General features: G+C 41.0%; 1 protein-coding gene across 2 annotated transcripts in view; it reads left to right on the top strand.

Annotated features, from left to right (window-relative positions):
* Dsc2 (desmocollin 2) overlaps window positions 1-18,408 on the top strand; it is a 34,809-nt gene extending 16,401 nt beyond the window's left edge. Inside the window, exons 6-17 of one of the 2 annotated variants that reach the window (XM_013125096.3) lie at window positions 1-145; window positions 1,009-1,175; window positions 4,037-4,171; window positions 4,564-4,749; window positions 4,879-5,135; window positions 5,261-5,403; window positions 7,869-8,093; window positions 10,907-11,143; window positions 12,194-12,318; window positions 13,558-13,818; window positions 14,513-14,558; window positions 14,645-14,786. In XM_013125096.3, coding sequence (XP_012980550.1) covers window positions 1-145; window positions 1,009-1,175; window positions 4,037-4,171; window positions 4,564-4,749; window positions 4,879-5,135; window positions 5,261-5,403; window positions 7,869-8,093; window positions 10,907-11,143; window positions 12,194-12,318; window positions 13,558-13,818; window positions 14,513-14,548 — 1,917 coding nt within the window. In that variant the 3' untranslated portion in view covers window positions 14,549-14,558; window positions 14,645-14,786. Of the gene's footprint in view, window positions 146-1,008; window positions 1,176-4,036; window positions 4,172-4,563; window positions 4,750-4,878; window positions 5,136-5,260; window positions 5,404-7,868; window positions 8,094-10,906; window positions 11,144-12,193; window positions 12,319-13,557; window positions 13,819-14,512; window positions 14,559-14,644 lie in introns of both variants that reach the window. The other variant, XM_013125088.3, reaches the window with a different exon arrangement.
* Window positions 18,409-18,789: the final 381 nt, after the last annotated feature.

Here is an 18,789-nt window from a genome sequence, read left to right as displayed (position 1 = left end):
CTGACAGCATTTGCGACGACTCCAGACGGGTATACCCCAGAGTACCCACTGACCCTCATCATTAAGGTAGAGGACGAGAATGATAACTACCCGATTTTTACAAAGACGCTATACAGTTTCACCGTCTTGGAAAGCAGTGCAGTTGGTAAGTAGCCACACCTATGATACAGGACAGCCTGGATGGGCTTTGGTTCATAAACAGAGCCTCTCTGTGGCCACAGGAAAACAGCCCACTGTGGTGGCATAAACGTGGGCATGAGGAGGAGGAGGTTTCCTCTCTTCCACTAGTTTCCTCATTTGAAAAACTGCAGTTTCTTAGTCTCTTCTCCAGTAAATGGATTGTCTGTAGACCAGATTGTCAAGCAGACTCCATGCATCTGCCTGCCTCAAGAAATAAATTCTATCTCTCTGAGAGTGAATGAAATGCCTCATCTGTAGGTGAAGTCACCCAGCATTCGGAGACGTGTCTGCTGAAGTCCAAAAGAATAATTGGGAGGCAGTATTCTGCGCATGATCAGGAGTCACTGAGAACGATACAAAGATTTTCTCAGTCTTGTTAGTTTTAGGCAAAAAATTGAATATCAGGCTGCAATTTTGGGGAACTCCCTTAGGAATATTTGACCGAACCAATAAAATTTTTAGAAAGAATTGTTTCAAATGGTTAATTTAAGCACAGGCCTGCAAATAGAAAAAGAACTTAGGAATAAATAGAAAATCTCAGTAGAAGTTCAAAATTTACAGAGGGATATCGTACTCATTTATAGGAGCCCACATGAAAAATATGGTAAAAATAGATGCGGAGGTCACCAGATCCCCAAAATATTAGAACGTGAGCATATTTAAAAGGAAGTGTCATTTTATGCATCTATCAATTAACTTATAAGAGCCGTGATGCTAATCTGTAATAAAGTGCTCCAGAAGGTCTCCTGAAGTGGGCGGGAAAGAGTGAAATAAGCGACAGAGGTTGCATGAGGGCTTGGAAACTGAGCAGGAGTCTTTCCTCTGCAGGTTCTGTCGTGGGGGAGGTCTGTGCGACTGACAAGGATGAGCCCGACACGATGCACACTCGGCTGAGGTACTCCATCCTGGAGCAGCGGCCTTCCCCACCCACCTTATTCACTATGCATCCCACTACCGGTGTGATCACGACCACGTCGTCCCAGCTGGACAGAGAGGTAACAGACGCCAGCAGAAGAAGCTGGCCGAGAGCGGGGCTTTTAAGAGCACACTGCCTCAGTTGGACAGTGTTGTCAAGTGTTAGCAGATAAATATGGCTGCTTAAGAAACCAGATACATTATCCCTAATGAGAAATATCTTGAGGCGGAAAGGCTCCAAAGTAGGAACTTTTTTGAGCACTGATATGATGTCACAGATGGACAGTTCAACACCCAACCTCATGGAGATGTTGCAGCCGAAAGTACAGGCACACTGGAAATATGGTGCAGAATTACCTTTGAGCTTTGTGTGTCAGGTGTGAGTGCAACACACAACAATTTTGTGTCTAAATGTGGGACTGAAACTGAGATTTCCTGTGATGTGGATTCAAGTATTCTAAAATCGATGAACATCTGAAATACTTCTGGTCTCCAGACCTTTCAGGTGAAGGATGCTTAGGCCTGCCTGACTCTGAGCATTACCTGTGTATGTGTTTCTGGAAAGTAAGATTGGTTCCCAACTTTAGGAAATGTATGACTTTTATTATGCAGATGAAAGTCAGTAAGTGGTTAATTAATGACATGCTAATTTAGAACATCAAGCTTATTCTTCTCTGATTTTTATCTTTTATGAAATCACATTTTTCATAGGAGTGTATTTGAAGTATTAAACAGGGAAGTATCAAATGAAAAGAGTGGACCTTCTCAGGATGGGCAGAAATGTTTTATTTACCTAGAAAGAATTATCTCATCATGTGTCTCTTCAACAGTCTTGTTTATTTCTTCCCCTACATAGATAAAAATTTCTTCACACATGTAGCCTCTGCTCTCACCTCAGCTAACTGCTCAAACCCTTACTTGCCTGGACATCTGAAGTGCACCTTAGATGCAATTTTTATAAGATTTATAAAAATCTCAGCAAGCTCTCTTTCCCATAGACTCTTGGCAAAATGACTTTAGTAAAGTCCCCTATTGATGGATTTTCTAGTATCACCTTGGAAACATGTTCTCAAACTGTGTTAGATGTCTTCTCTCACCTTCTATTTAAACCTATCCTGAGCATGTTGACATTCTCTCTGAGAATATTTTACACGTATATTCTGTACTTGTACTGTGACTACCCTATTAGCCGTTGCATTCCCCCGGCAAGTACTAGTCACCTGAATTCTTATAGCATTTTTCTGGGCTTTTTAAAAAAAATAATCTATGGTCTTTAATCTTGTAGTAGCACATGGCTACTGGGTTTTACTTTGAATCTCAAAATTTCCAACAGGGGCTGGAGAGCTGACTCATCAGTTTGATCTAGCTGTGCTTTTAGGGGACCTGGGTTCAGTTCGCAGCACCACACTGGGCACCTCATAACTGTTTATAACTCCAGTTCCAGGGCATCTGACACCTTCTATTGAGCACATGAACTCTGTGACATGTGCAACGCATACATGCACTCAGGCACCTATGCATAAAACTAAAATAATAAAAAGAAAAAATCTTTATAGAAAACCTATCAGATATATTTTCTGATATATTTCCAAATATTAACAAATGATTAAACAATATGAAGCTACGTGTTTTCATTTCCCTTTATAACTTAATGGTTGACACAAGTGATCCAAAGTTATCATTAGCAACACATTGTTTCTTTTATTGAAGTGATTTAAGAAAATGTTTTCTAAATGTTCTCCTCTGGACAACTACAGGTTCCTTTCATGTATACATACTGCCCTTGAGAATAGAAACAATAAACAAACACAATAAAAACAATAGCAAAAAATATGAAAATGGCTTGTTAAGCTTCCAAATCAAAGTCTTTAAATGAACACTTACAGGGCTGCGAAGATGGCTCTGCAGTTAAAAGTGCATCCTTGTGCATGTTCTGAGGGGAACTTTAACCCATATCACCTGCTTGTACCACCAGCCCTAGAAGATTGATGCCATACTCTCTTTGAGATTTTCTGATCACCTGTTCCCCCTCCAGCATTCACATATACACATGAAAAATAATGAAAATAAATTAAAAAACATAAATGATTGTTGATGACAGAAACAGTTACAAACATTGGACACACAAAGAAATTTACTAAAAAGTGCTTGGTGTTAATCTTTTGATCTCAGGATTCCAGGTTTTACCTGTTGCTCATCCTTTTTAAATATTGGTGTTTCTCTGTCATCTGCAGATAACACAGATCAGCATTTTAGGATAAGAAAAGCCTATGTCCTTGCTTTCTCGCTGTCTAACAAGTTTTGATAAGTCTCAGTGCACTTTAACGCAAAGGAAGCATGCTCGCCTCCTGGCAGACAGCAGGGTGAGGTTTGGAGGGTAGTCAGGTGAAGGCAGCCATCATTCAAGCTGCGAACCTAAGAGGATGTGCAGGAGGGGTGCATCGGGAAAGGCGCATGTGAGTGGCGTCCACAGCAACACTCTAGTGTTTCTTTAGTTAATGGGGGAAGACAGGAAAGATGAATAGGGACAGAAACTGTGGCATGAAGATGGCTGAAAAGGAGAAGAGCAGTCATTTAAGTTACAATGCTTTTGAATATAAAAAATGTGCTTTGGATGGGACATAAAACTTTTTATTTCTGCACTGCTATGCATTACTAAATGTACTCACGACCACAGTCTTTCTCTCCCCTTTTGAAAGTTGGTAATGCTAACTGATTATATATTCTGGGAGTTGATTGCACTTTTCATTTGAGAAAAGACTCTGTTTTGTATAGTGATTGTACATTACCAGAGCAAGGCACTTTTTCTAGATGTAAATGCTGTTAGGCATAACAACGTTCCCCTAAATTATTCATACAAGAAGAGCTGTAGACCAGAAATCAAGATTCTACTTGTAAAGACGGTGCTTCTGCCTAACAGTTACATTTTCTTTGTTTTCAGTCAATTGACAAATACGAGTTGAAAATCAAAGTACAGGATATGGATGGCCAGTATTTTGGTTTGCAGACAACAGCAACGTGCATCATTACTATCGGAGATGCGAATGACAACTTGCCAACATTCACTCGCACTGTTGTAAGTGTGTGCTGTCTGCGAGAGAGAAGTGCATGGCTCAGTATCAGTTTTAAAGGATGTGCATCTCAGAGGCAGACGGATCTCTGTGAGTTCGAGGCCAGCCTGGTCTACAGAGCCGATTCCAGGACAGCTTCCAAAACAATACAGAGAAACCCTGTCTCGAAAAACCAAAAAAAAAAAAAAAAAAAAAAAAAAAAAGAATGATGAAAAGGATGTGCATCTCTGTCTGTGCCCTGTGGTTTGGCATGAAGTGCTCACAGTGACATGAAAGCAGCTGGGGGTTAGAGTTTTAAGCATGAGAACATGGTGCTTTGGAATTTGTAAGAATGAGACTTACTTCCTGTTTTGTGAAAGTTAGCTAATGAAGCTTTATTTTTTTTTTATTTCTTTAGTATGCGACATCAGTGGAAGAAAATACAGTTAATGTGGAAATACTACGTCTTACTGTTCAGGATAAAGATTTGGTTAACTCTCCTAACTGGAGAGCTAATTACACCATTTTAAAGGGCAATGAAAATGGAAATTTTAAAATTGTAACAGATCCCCAAAGCAATGAAGGCATTCTGTGTGTGGTTAAGGTAAGAATTAATTAGTAAATTAGATATTTGTAATTTATAATATAGAACCACAAGGACTTAATGTGAAGATATTCTGAACTTCACCAGATTTTCAAGGGTTTGATCTGATTTTCAACACATTTCCTGTAGCCTCTGAACTATGAAGAACAGCAGCAGGTGACCCTGCAAATTGGTGTAGTTAATGAAGCCCCGTACACGAGAGAGGCTAGTGCAAGGTCACCCATGAGCACAGCCACAGTGACTGTCACCGTGAAAGATGTGGATGAGGGCCCCGAGTGTATCCCTCCAACACAAACTGTGCGGATTCGAGAAAATGTACCCGCTGGTACCAAAAACGATGGGTATAAGGCGTACGATCCCGACAACAGAAGCAGCAGTGGGATAAGGTATTTGTGATGCCCTTGCTCCTCTCACATTTACGGTACTGGAAAAGCCCATACCCTCCTTTGTTACTGGCATTATGATTTGGCTCATGGTCCTCCTTGCTGTGTTATTTCACTGTGGTTAATAGGTACAGGAAGTTAAGTGACCCCAGAGGATGGATCACTGTTAATGAAGACTCAGGATCAATCACCATTTTCCGAACCCTGGATCGAGAGGCTGAGACCGTCAGAAATGGCATCTATAATATTACAGTCCTTGCATTAGACACAGGTAAGAAATCGGTTTTTAAGACAGCTACAGTATACTTCCTCAGTTTTAAAGCCAATGACATATTTTTTCTTTTAATCTCATGGTGCAAAGGAACAAACCCGAGTCTTCCAGGGCCTAGGCAAAAAACACTCTGCTACCAAGCTCCATCCCCAGCCCAACAGTATACCCTTTTTATCTTTTGAGACAGGGTCTCACTGTGTAGCCCTGGCAAGCCTGGGCCTCCCTATGCAGGCCACATTGGCTTTGAACTCCTAGAGATTCATCTGCAACTACTTCTAAGTGCTGAGATTAAAGGTGTTTGTCATCTTGCCCAGCCTACCAAACATGTTTTTAAAATGGGCTCCATATATTCTCAGTTTATTTTTCCCAAGTACAGCATTCAGAGCAATTAATTACTAAGTTTGCTGTCATTTATTAACTCTTGTCAGCTAAAAGTATCTGTAGTACAAGATACAGTTATAAAATAATGTGGTCTAAGATGGGGCCAATGAGATGGCCCTGCTGGTTAAAGTCCTTGCTACCAAGCCAGAAAACCTGTTTGATCTCCAGGTGAAATGAGAGAATGAACTTCTGAAAGGTGTATATACAAGACCCATTCAAAAGTCTAATTTTGTTATATGATGTCTTTGTTTGGGCATGGTGCATATTGACAAACCCCGTACTTGGGTATTAGAGGCAATAGGATCAATTCAAGGCCAACCTCAATTACATAGTAAGTTTGAGGCCAGCGTGAGTTACCCCTAGACAGTTTCCAAAAAACTTGTAAATGAACTTTGTGTATTTGTAATTAAATCAACATAATTCATTATTCTCTAACTTGCAAAATTAAATTATATAACTAATTTTATAAGATGGTTTAGGTATTACAACTCTAAGTTAACTCAAATATTCTCAGTAGTTAGTCTCCTGAAATATTGTTTCTTTACTGTGCCTTCCTCTTCTAGAATATGTATTAGATTATTTCTGCTGTTTGATTTCTTCAGGGTTTTAGTTGTGACTTCATTTCTGTTTAATAAATTCCCTTCTTCATGTCCTCGAAGATATAAAATGTGCTCAAGTAGAGTGAATGCATCTTCCAGTTGTTGTTTACATAAACGTTGCTCATGTGTGACCTAGTCTTGATGGGGGCATCTGCTATGCTCTGACCTAGCCTTGATGGGGGCATCTGCTATGCTCTGACCTAGCCTTGATGGGGGCATCTGCTATGCTCTGACCTAGCCTTGATGGGGGCATCATCTGCTATGCTCTGCCTTTGGTTCTCTCCTCCTACTTCTCTCCACTTTAACTGGCTGGCAGTTCTGTAGTGACTTGCACATACATCTCTGTGGTCTGTAGGTCAGAACCAGTTCTTAACCTGGTGGTATGAGGTGCCCAGGCTATGAGCCTGCTCTAGAATTACCAAGATCCAGCCACTGTGCCAGAGGATCTGGTTGCTGCAAGCTTGGTTTCCGTTTCCTTAGGTTGGCAGCTGTATGTAAGATGGGGCCCCAGGTACCGAGTGGTGAAGATTTTGTTTTTCTTTTTCCTCCATCTCTAGCATTCAAATCCTCCTCAATAAGTAGAAAGAGCAAATGGTTTAGAGACAGGAATCCTAGTTTCACGGTTGGATTTAGACTTCATAACCTCCCTGAGCCCTTGATTGCTTCATCTTTGTATGTCCCAGACTTCCCAACACAGTGCCTTGTAGCCTTGTATAGAGTTATCAAGAAGATCATATATGAATGACAGATCAATTACAGAAGTTACACCCTCAGTCCTAAGTTCCATTTACTTAATTTATAGGTGGCAGGCTATTTATGAGACTACACCCATAATGGTAATGTCTACATTTGGAAATGTTCCTCCACCCATGAACCATCTCCTTGAACCATTTTCTGTTTGAATTATCAAAAATACATATCTTCTACTGTCCAACTTCCCTGCTCCAAAACCTCAAGTATTCTCATTGTGTGTGCTGAACTCCCAGTTCTCTGCTCTAGCTTCCAAAAGTCTTCAGGTCTTGTCTGTGTCAGCTCCCACATGCCTGCCTTCTCCCTTTTCTCCACATCACAGGTATGTGTGACATGCTGTGCACACCCTAGAATTGACCTGCACTTTGAGAATCCTGTGTGACCCCCATCAGACTCTCTTCTTGTCTCTTCAAAATCAACTAAAACTTCTCTGTCTAGAATTTTCCATGACTGATGTAATGACATAGTGAATGAATGGACATGTCCAAGCAACAGTTATATGTATATGTATATGTATATGTATATGCATATGTATATGTATATGTACATGTATAATCCACTTGGAAGAAATAAGATTTTTCTTTTGATATTCCCTACATCGCTCATGGCAGTACTTGTTGCTGTAACTTATGCGTTGTAAGTGATTAATGAATGTAGATACTAATTTTGAATGTGTGATTTTCTAGCAAAAGAATGAAGGCATTAAACAATGTGTTCTTATTGCTCTGTATCTAGATGGGAGAAGCTGTACCGGCACTCTGGGAATCATACTTGAAGATGTGAATGACAATGGCCCATTCATACCCAAGCAGACGGTGGTGATATGTAAGGCCACCATGTCCTCTGCTGAAATTGTTGCAGTTGATCCCGATGAGCCAGTGAATGGCCCACCATTTGATTTTAGTTTGGAGAGTTCTGATTCGGAAGTACGGAGGATGTGGAGGCTCACGAGAATTAACGGTGTGTGAATCCAAACGTTGCCTTTCCCTTTTCAACCTGAGTTTGCTCTCTCTCTCTCTCTCTCTCTCTCTCTCTCTCTCTCTCTCTCTCTCTCTCTCTCTCTCTCTCTCTCTCTCTTTCTCTCTCTCTCTGTGTCTCGCAGTCTCTGGAAATAAGAGAAAAATTCATTTTCAGAAAGAAGACATGAGTTTTGGTGGCCTCTCCACTGTTTGCTGGTGATAATAGCAGGATCCCCTTAGGTATTCCCTAGATTTGCGCTCGCATCCAAACACTCATCTGCGTGGATGTTTTGTAACTGCTGGCCCAAATGTCTTTAAGCAACTGGGACAGTGAGCTCCTCCTTGCAGGGGTATCTGTGTCTCTGACTGTCCACCACCCTACTGCTTCTGACTGCCGCCATGCTGACATGTCACTGTTTTTGTGTCTAGGGTGTTCTTTTGGGGAATCTTCCTTGCTTTGGTTCCCAGTTGACCCATAGCCCAGAAGGGAGCTATGGTGCAAGAATGGCTGATGTTAACGTGGCTTTTCTCCGCTGCCACATGGATCACACCAACACCAGAACTCGTTTCTATCTCCTGTACATGCTGCCATGGGCTTTCTTAACTCGAGAACCTCAGCCACCTTTTGGGTGGCTTGAAACTTGAAAACACCAAATGTTCTTAAGCCCAGCTCTCTGTGTCCATGCCTCAATTTCCTGCTGACAAATGGAAAGAAAAGCTAAAAACAAAAACAAAACAAAAGTGCAAGCAGAGCCTGGGAATGGGGAAAGAAAAGCAAGGGCATAGCTAAGCAAGCCAAGGCAGTCTTTCTTGAACCAAGACGATCTGTAGGCTGACCAGATTTACACACTTTAAAGCCATATTCTCTTGTGTGTCTTGAGGAAGAGGAGAGGTTTTGTTTTTTGATTTTTCGAGACAGGGTTTCTCTGTGTAGCTTGTAGACCAGGCTGGCCTTGAACTCACAGAGATCCGCTTTCCTCTGCCTTGAAAGTGCTAGGATTAAAGGTATGTGCCACTGCTGCCCAGCTGAGGAGAGAGATTTTCATTTGTTTTTCTTAAGAAAAAAATAACTTTATTCTTGGATTTTGTCCTTCCTATTTGTTTGAGGTCAGAGTGTTATAGTTTAAGTGGCATTAAGAGAAAATTAAAAATTTCTCCTTGGGTAAGTAACATTTATGGAAGCAATGTTCTAGTCGGAACCCATATGCCATTTTGTCTCTGTGGCACATGGACTGAACCCAGGATCCTCGTGTGTCCTTTGTCTCTGTGGCACAAGAAATGCCTGAAGGGTCTTGCACTTGGTGAGCGTGCGTTCTCCCACTAAGCTGTAACCCAGCCCCCAAATTTTGTTATTTTAAAAATACCAGTCCTTGAAGACCCAGGAAAGCTTGAGAAATGCCAGGGCAAGGAGAATGTAACCAGTAGAAATCTAGGCATTACATGGGCGCATCATGTCCAATACTGGCCCATAGTATTTATTCTCTGGGCGCATCAGTTTACTCGTGTGTGAAATTGGATTATTTCTGGAAGTCAACAAGATAATGAAAGAAATAGAACATAACTCACTCTCAGTTCTGTGTTTTGGCTTATCACTTTGTCTTACACAATACACTGAATTAATAACTGATTCTATTGGAATCCCAGATCTGTGGTTTCTTGTCCTGTGAAGCCAAATTCACCTTGTAGACTTCAACACTGTACAGAAAATGAGCAGGCCATACTGGGAAGTTAAGGAGCAGAGCGATTATTCTATGGCTTGTGGCAGTCTATAGTGAGAATCATATTACATCTTTTGCTCTGAGCCTGAGATCCTACCAGCATTTGATCCGGATATTTCCTGCTTTTGACCTTAAAAAAATCCATCAAAACAAAGCAGCAACAAAAAACTCCAATTGGTCCCAATGTCCTATAAGCGTAAGTGTGCTTATGACCTGCCCATGAAGTAAACGTGTTCCAACCTGTCAGAGCCGACTATTGTTGATAAGCCACAAGTATTGGTGTCCATTTGGCACAATTTATGAAAACAAATGAGAGACACCAAGATTTCAGATCTCTAACTCCCCGACGAGTTACACATGAATGGAAATCTAATAAAATGGGTTTAATTGAATATACTAAAGATAGGACAAAAACTTACCTCCTACCACATCTACTAGATCTGGTAGGAAGAACTTGCTTTTGAATGGATAAAATACTTCATTACAGGAGCCAAAGGGTTGTCATAAAGAGGCAGTGTGTTAGTTACTTCCCTCAGTGCTGTGACAAAACAGAGGGCAGAGGAAGCTTGAGGAAGGGAGGGTTTATTCTGGCTAGTGTTTTCAGGATGCAGTTCACCATGGTGGGGAAGGCATGGCTTCGGGGCTTGAGGCAGCTGATCATGTTCCATCCACAGTCAGGAAGCAGTGAGGGATGGGTGCTGATGTTGAGGTCTTTTCCTCCTTTTTTTTTTGTAAGTCCAGGATCCCAGCCCATGGGATAGTGCCACCTGCATTCAGTGTGGGTCTTCCCTCATCACTTAAATGTCTCCAGGAATGGCCTCAGAGGCATGCCTAGAAGTGTGTCTCCTATGTGACTTTAAAGTCTTGACAGGTTGGCAGTGGAAGTTAACCATTGCTGGCAGTGTTAGACTAACTGTAACCGCAGTGTGTTTGCAGTGACTGTGGGTCAGGGGCTCCAGATCAGCCCCAGCTTCAGGATCGGAGCAATTGTATTAATCCACAAGTGTCTGTTTGTAGGGACGTGGGTATCTGTTGGATTACTGGCCACTTTTGCTGAAGAGATGTTTTGTAACAGCTGGTTTTATTATTTATTCAGATACAGCAGCTCGTCTTTCCTATCAGAACGACCCTTCATTTGGATCCTACGGAGTTCCTATCCGAGTTACGGACAGGCTTGGTCTGTCCTCAGTCACTTCACTGAATGTTATTATTTGTGACTGCATTACTGAAAGTGACTGCACAGCCCGCTCAGGAGAAAGGACCGGCTATGCAGACGTGAGACTCGGACCATGGGCTATTCTTGCTATACTGTTGGGCATAGCCTTGCTGTTTTGTAAGTCCATTCTTGAATCTATCCCAAAACCTTTAAAAAATTTAAGACGTATTCTTAGAATGAATGTTAATACTTAGAGGTTGTGGTTTGGGCATAGATATATTTCTATTTAGCAAATACATTGAGCATATGTATTTATGTTTTTACATGTGTTTATCTTATTTTGAATGGAATGTGCTCTGTGTGAAGGTCAGGGAACAATTTTCAGGAGTCTGCTCTCTCCTGCCACCTGTGGGGCTCTGGGAGGGGACATAGGTCATCTGTTTGGATTTGGTGGCTCTGGGAGGGGACATAGGTCATCCGTTTGGATTTGGTGGCTCTGGGAGGGGACATAGGTCATCTGTTTGGATTTGGTGGCTCTGGGAGGGGACATAGGTCATCCGTTTGGATTTGGTGGCTCTGGGAGGGGACATAGGTCATCCGTTTGGATTTGGTGGCTCTGGGAGGGGACATAGGTCATCCGTTTGGATTTGGTGGCTCTGGGAGGGGACATAGGTCATCCGTTTGGATTTGGTGGCTCTGGGAGGGGACATAGGTCATCCGTTTGGATTTGGTGGCTCTGGGAGGGGACATAGGTCATCCGTTTGGATTTGGTGGCTCTGGGAGGGGACATAGGTCATCCGTTTGGATTTGGTGGCCCTGGGAGGGGACATAGGTCATCTGTTTGGATTTGGTGGCTCTGGGAGGGGACATAGGTCATCCGTTTGGATTTGGTGGCTCTGGGAGGGGACATAGGTCATCCGTTTGGATTTGGTGGCATCCACGTTTTCCTGCTGAGCCACCCACTGGCTCATGTGTTTAATACATATTTTTAAATATGTACTTTGCGTATTCTCAGCAGAATATACAGTCCACTGTTGAAGCATATGTGATACGTGTTTGTAACATGTCTGCTAAGGGCACACACACTCTGACACACGCAGTCATGTGTTCTTGAAAGGCGTTTGACACGTACCCTTTGACGCACCTTTTGTTCAAGGCAGACGCTTTAAGCACAGCTCCACGTTATGCACGAGAGACCTAAGGGAGCTCCCTTCTTTCTTTCCCCAGGTATCCTGTTCACGTTAGTCTGTAGTGTTTCCCAGGCAACAAAGCAACAGAAAGTTCTTCCTGATGACTTGGCGCAGCAGAACCTAATTGTGTCAAACACCGAGGCTCCTGGAGATGACAAAGTTGTAAGTCACTCACCTGCCTTTAGTAACCAAGGTCAGAGGACGATTTACTCTATACTGTGTGATCCTTGTAAAACCGGTTTTTGTTTTTTTTGTTTTCTCAACAAACTTCTTTTGGTGTCTGGTAACTTAGTAGCAAATGCCGTTTATCCCAGGGAGTCAATAAAATGCATATGAATCCCATGGATGCTACTTAGCATTAAGCAAATCCTTTAGTACGCAATTTTTTCTTATATGTGTCTCATGGCTTCAATGTTAGGCCCGTATTTGTTTTTTTAAATCTACCTAAACTGCTTTTTATGTTTTAAAATATTGCATTTAATTACTCACATGTCATATATATATTTATATTTAAATCTGGCTCTAGCAATAAAATCTCCACAGACTTTGATGACGGTGGGAAAAGCTTTATTGGAGTCTTGCTGACTGTAATGTGGTTTTGAAATGAGCCTGAGGCGGCCAGTCTAAAGCAGCACACAAGCAAGGGGCTGCCCAGTGGCTCTGGTTTCTTAGCCCAATACGTGAAGGAAAAACAAGCAAATATTTTCCAAAAAGCACAGCCGATGGCCAGAGCAGGCAAAGTCTAGAAGCACAAATAAACAAACAAAAACAAAAACAAAACAAAACAAAGCCTGACCATATTTGAGAAAAAGACATTGAAAAAAACTTAAATTGCATTTCAGGGTGTAAACACACAACCTAGAAAAGAAGTGACCAATGTGTTGGCATTTCTGGTATTTTCCTTCCTGGTTTATTGCTTGATTTATGTACACTGCAAAGATTACATGTAATAGTAAATTTTTCTTTGCATTTGACTTGGGAGGAGCGGAGGTCACTGTTGACTGAGAAAGCTTGTCATTATTTCTTTATCTTCTCTTGTCTGGTAAAGGGAGATGGGTTTAGCTGAGAAAGTAAATCCCCATGACACAGAAATGCTGCTTTCAAGGCACTGGAAGGCCATAAGGGAGCATGCCCAGCATGCTAAGGAGTATTTGGAATCTACGTCAGGCTTTTTGATCTGCACCCACAGTTTCTTTCTTGTGTTAGATATGACAGCCGGTATGGGGCACATGCTAGAGGTAGGGGTTGAAAAGACAGATGGAAGGAACAGATCCAGTCGCGTCTTTGGAAAGACTCCCTTGTAATGCTGTTCTAAGCCAAGGTGTCCTCTGTCCCCGCTGTTCCTCTTACTGTCTGTTCTTCCTCTGGGTATTTAACCGATGCATGCCTTTATCCTTTCAGTATTCCACCAATGGCTTCACAACCCAAACCGTGGGAGCTTCTGGGCAGGCAGCCTTTGGCACCTTGGGAGCCGGAGCCAAAGGTGGAGGGCAGGAGACCATTGAGATGGTGAAAGGAGGACACCAGACCTTGGAGTCCTGTGGGGCGGCTGGCTATCATCACCACACCCTGGACCCCGGCAGAGGAGGACGTGTGGAGGTGGACAACTACAGATACACTTACTCCGAGTGGCACAATTTCACTCAGCCTCGACTTGGTGAAGTGAGTTTCTGAGCTGTTCCCCAAGCTTATGGTGATATAATTTACATGTTACAAAAGGTTCCAACTTTGTGTTTGTGTAGACTGCTGCTTTTAATGAATCGTGAATCTGCTTATTGGAAAGTTACTATTTTTGATTAATTTGGGCTTAATTATGTTCAGATTAATGTAGTCATTCACTTTCCCATATATTTTATTTGATTTTGTTACTCTCTTTGTTGTTACTTTTTGGTCTCTTGAGACACGGTTTCTTTATTTTGCACTGTTGTCCTGGAACTTGCTCTGTAAGCCAGGCTGGCATCAAACTCAGATCTACCTCCTCTGCCTCCTGAGTCCTGGGATTAAAGGCATGCACCATTACTGCCTGGTGGCTTTTATTACTTTTTAAGGAAATAATTTGGGGCTGTGATTTTTGCATCTGACAAATTTTGTTTTAGCAGCTTAATGTCTAGCACAAGGCAATACCATTATGTACCATCGCTTTGCTTTTCAGAAAGAATGGTGCTCACATCAATTTGGGTTCCGTTTACTGAGTGTGTTTTCACTTTTCTCATTATTTAGAAAGAGGGAAGCAATGGCCACTTAAAGTGAACACTTGGGTACTTAGTGCCACTCGGTACTTTTAGAAGCGTGCTAATACTGACTTTATGGTGTGATTTTATGATACAGACCAATCATGTGCATTTTCTACACATAGGAAACCATTAGAGGACACACTCTGATTAAAAATTAAACAGTGAAAGGTAAATCAAAGCAATTCTTTTTCTGTAAATATGTTTTGGTGCTTAAAATAATAAAAATAAAATATTTTGTGCTTTCTCCCCGGCAGAAGGTGCAGTTGTGCCATGAGAACGACAATCAAAACCTCGCTCAAGACTATGTCCTCTCTTACAACTATGAAGGAAGAGGCTCGGCTGCTGGCTCTGTGGGTTGCTGTAGTGACCAACAGGAAGAAGATGGGCTTGAGTTTTTGGACCATTTGGAACCTAAATTTAGGACATTAGCAGAAATATGTGCAAGGAGGTGAAGAACTCTAACAGGACAACCAAACTAATGGATTTATCCCCATTCCCCTTGCTTTTAAATATAAACCAGGATTTTTTTTCAAGAAAAAAAAAGATGTTATATTTGGCACTCCCCAGCAATGTGTCTTGGTCTGCAGAATCTCCATGGAAATGCACATTTACAGAGAAACTTGGTACACTAGTACACTTGAACTTGAAAACTATTTTGCATGGGTTTTGAGTACTTCTTTTTTAACCAGGTGTCATCTACTGATATAAAACTTTAAGGAAATTCACATTATTGTTTACATTGGGCATAATTACATCAGCCAACTTACAGTGCAATAAATTTAATGGGTCTGAGTCTATTTATGGACAGCTTAACCTATAACCCAATTGGAGATTGTAGAAACAGTTTTCTCCAGTTAATGGATTAATTGATTTTTCATATGGTGCTTGGAAACTGTTGTTTTCCCAAACATTCTAAACTGTATATACTGTGTCTTGCATTTGTTATATTCTTGTAACTTGGCCTGGTTACATGGTACTAAGGTAGATGGCCAGGCAGCCATTGAGTGTGTTTGCAGTCCCATGCTAGTGGGGTTTGCTTTTACACTCTATTCTGGGTGAAATCCTACACTGAATCTATGTCTCCTTTGTACTCACTTTGTCAGTTAAATTTAGATTTCAAAACTTCTTTAAAATGTTTTTTTGTTATTCATACAAGTTTTTTTTTTGTGAAATAGCAAATGGTCTACACCATCATACCCTCTCCATTTCTTTTTCTCTTTCTCTCCTGTCTGTTTTGAAACTTGTACTTGTGTTGAAGAATTCAAAATATTCTCTTTTTTTTTTTTTTGGTTTTTATGGACAGGGTTTCTTTGTATTGTTTTGGAGGCTGTCGGTCCAGCCCGGCCTTGAACTCACAGAGATCCGCCTGCCTCTGCCTCCCGAGTGCTGGGATTAAAGGCGTGCGCCACCACCGCCCGACAAATAAATAATTCAACATATTCTTAAAAGTTGTCTCTTCTCATAAAATAGCCTTCCTGTGGTATGTAAGCATTTACATTGTCAGTTCTCTTAAGGTCAATGTAATAGCAACTTGTTCGGTAATTGCTTCATTTCTGTCCTTAGTGAAGAATTTTTGTTTTTTTCGTTGAAACTTTAGGACTCTTTTGTGATCTATCTGAAGCAATATTCTGTATAACAGAAACAATAATGTAGTTAGAAGTAGAATGTGGCTATCTAGTATAGAATAGCACATTTACGATCTCTAATTCAGGGACACTGGACATGGGAAATAGTGATGGTGTTTAAAGCTCAGCATAAGATCTCAAACAATCTCTGGGATAATGATGTTGTAACTCTTTAAATAATATAGCTAGTCATAATTACATGATTGTAAAATTATTTTTAAAAAATAGTTTGTTGTTACAATTTTTACCAAATTTAGAAATAGGCCAAATAATTTTAAAAATTTTAAGAATTTACACATTAGTAAACTTCATAGCCAACTAAATTCTAGAACAGAGGTCATACTTCCTTCAGTAAGTTCAGCATTTACACTAGATGCATGAGTATTCTAGGCACAATTCCGATGCATGAGATTGTTCATGGTGTGTCTGTCTTGAATTCACCAGGTTGGCTTATAACAATTATTTTCCAGAACAAATATTTGAAAAAATTTGGAATGCCAGCTATGTTTGCAGCAGAGTCATTCTTATTCAGTCAAAAATATTTCTTAGTTATGTTTAATAAATGATATACAAAATGATTGTGTGCTAGTAGTGATGATAATGTAAACTGGGCAACTCTAAGCTTCTTGGTGGGTTTGTTGCCCTTGGGTCTCATATGAGTGTGAGCAGTTATAATATAGGAACCAGCTTCCCTTTCTCAGCTACTGTTCCTAAGACTGTACAATCAGCTTGATTCACAGAGCTACCTGGTTACCAATCACTCTCAGTATCCCTGTGCTGTGGCACTGGATAATTTGCATACCTTTGTCATCTTAAGATGAAAGATCATTTTAGAATTCTTACCACTATGTTTAAAGACACTTGAATTAAAAGAAAAATGTGTGTGCTTGCTGTGTCTTAGTTGGGGTTATTCTTGCTGTGTTGAAGCACAATGTTTAAAACCAACTTGGGAAGGAAATAGTTTATTTACTTACATAGATGAATTTTAAGAGGGGGGCAGGGTTAAGAATACAAAATGATCTATCTAATGTTACCCCAATAGTAATAAATGATTTTAAATATGTCATATATACAGCCCCTTTAATACCAATAATAACCAATTAAGGAAATGGGACAGTGGAGTCTATTTTGAGTTGACATTTGCCATTTGAGAATGTGTATCTTCATAATGATCGACTGATGACTAACTCTCATATGTGCAGTTTTTCAAAACACATCTGCAAACATCATTGAATCGTATGTACAGGACTGCCTGGTTTGTCATGCTATGGATGTACCAGGTTCATGCAGATTGACAGAAGACTAGCCACTTCTTATATGACTGATTATTCTGAAGTCCTCTGAATTAAAACTTTACCTGGAAGGCACTTCATCAGTAGCTCTCCTACAGGTCCTACCAGACATTAGCAATGGATTGCTGCGAGTTCATAGCTCCTTCTAATCAACACAGAAAACCACGGTACACAGGTTCCAGAGGGGATTCCCTGACACAGATCCCATCACTCTCCTTACTGGGAATGGCCTTTGACGTGCCAAATAATCTCTCTGGCCCTAATTTCCTACCTTGTGTTGAGAGGGGAGAGGAACGCTCAAAGGGACTGCAGGCAAGGATGAGTTAATTCCAGAAGACTTGTTACAGAATTGCACTGAGGACACCTGGACCACTGCCACTGATATGGGCAATGCTTAGGGGAGTCATCTCTGCTGTTGTCTGCCACCAGCCCTGGCCATCTATCTAAGAAGCCTAACTAGCATCTTACCTAGGATGGACTTTGGGACTGTGTGGTTCAGAATCGTCTCTACACCTCATTCTTACAGTTGTGAAGGCTCTGTTTCACTCATCTATAGCCCAAGAATCAGCATGAGAAGTCTTGAGACGACAAAAAAGGAAGGGATGCTTCCTAATCAGCCATCATTGTATCAAGAGGCAAAATTTTAGGGATTTTTTTTTTCAGAGAAATGCATGTGACTACATCTTCACTAGGAGAAAACCAATGGTGCTATATTGTCAGTGAATTCACTATTTCTTTCTTTTTTTCTTTTTTTTTTTTTAAGACAGGATCTCATTATGTAGCCCAGTCTAGCCTCAAACTCATGACCTTCCTGCCTCAGCCTTCCAGGGAGGTACAGTGAAGTTTTATTTTGGGTTTCTCTTTAGCCATTTTATACAGCTGTTTTCTTGTCTAAATTTGTCATCTTAACATGAGGTCTTTAAAAATGTTTTTTGAGATTTATAATAGAATTACATCATTTCTCTTTCTTCCCACCAAATTCCCCCATGTAGCTCTCCTTGATCTCTTTCAAATTCACAGCCTCTATTTTCATTGTTATTGGTTACATATGGATACTTGTATATGCACTTATGTCTCTAAATATAACCTACTCAGTCAGTATATGTAATGTTATTTGTATGTATTTTTGCAGGGTTGATCAATTTGCATGCTCTTCCGTGGTGAAGACTTTCTCTCACTCTTAGAATCCCTTAGTTGCCTGCAGTTCTTGGTGTAGGTTTGAAGCCTTGTGGGCTCCACCATGTCTCACCCCATCCATTTTACTATGTCTACTGCCCTTGATCAGCTCGTGTTTAGACAGTCATGTTGGAGAGAGACCTTGAGTGTAGCTTCTGACAGTACTAAGAGATACAGCCTCACAGTTAATTCCCTGACACTGTGGCTCTTAGAATCTTTCTGTCCCCTCTTTCCTAATACTCCCTGAGCCTTAGGTGAGGAGATTGTTTTGTAGATGTATGCACTTGCAACTGGGCACCACACCTC

This window comes from Mesocricetus auratus, unplaced genomic scaffold (genome assembly GCF_017639785.1).
Source record: "Mesocricetus auratus isolate SY011 unplaced genomic scaffold, BCM_Maur_2.0 Super-Scaffold_100015, whole genome shotgun sequence".
NCBI classification, from domain to species: domain Eukaryota; kingdom Metazoa; phylum Chordata; class Mammalia; order Rodentia; family Cricetidae; genus Mesocricetus; species Mesocricetus auratus.
The sequence above is the reverse complement of the archived record's forward strand: the minus strand, read 5'-3'. Positions and strand labels throughout refer to the sequence as shown.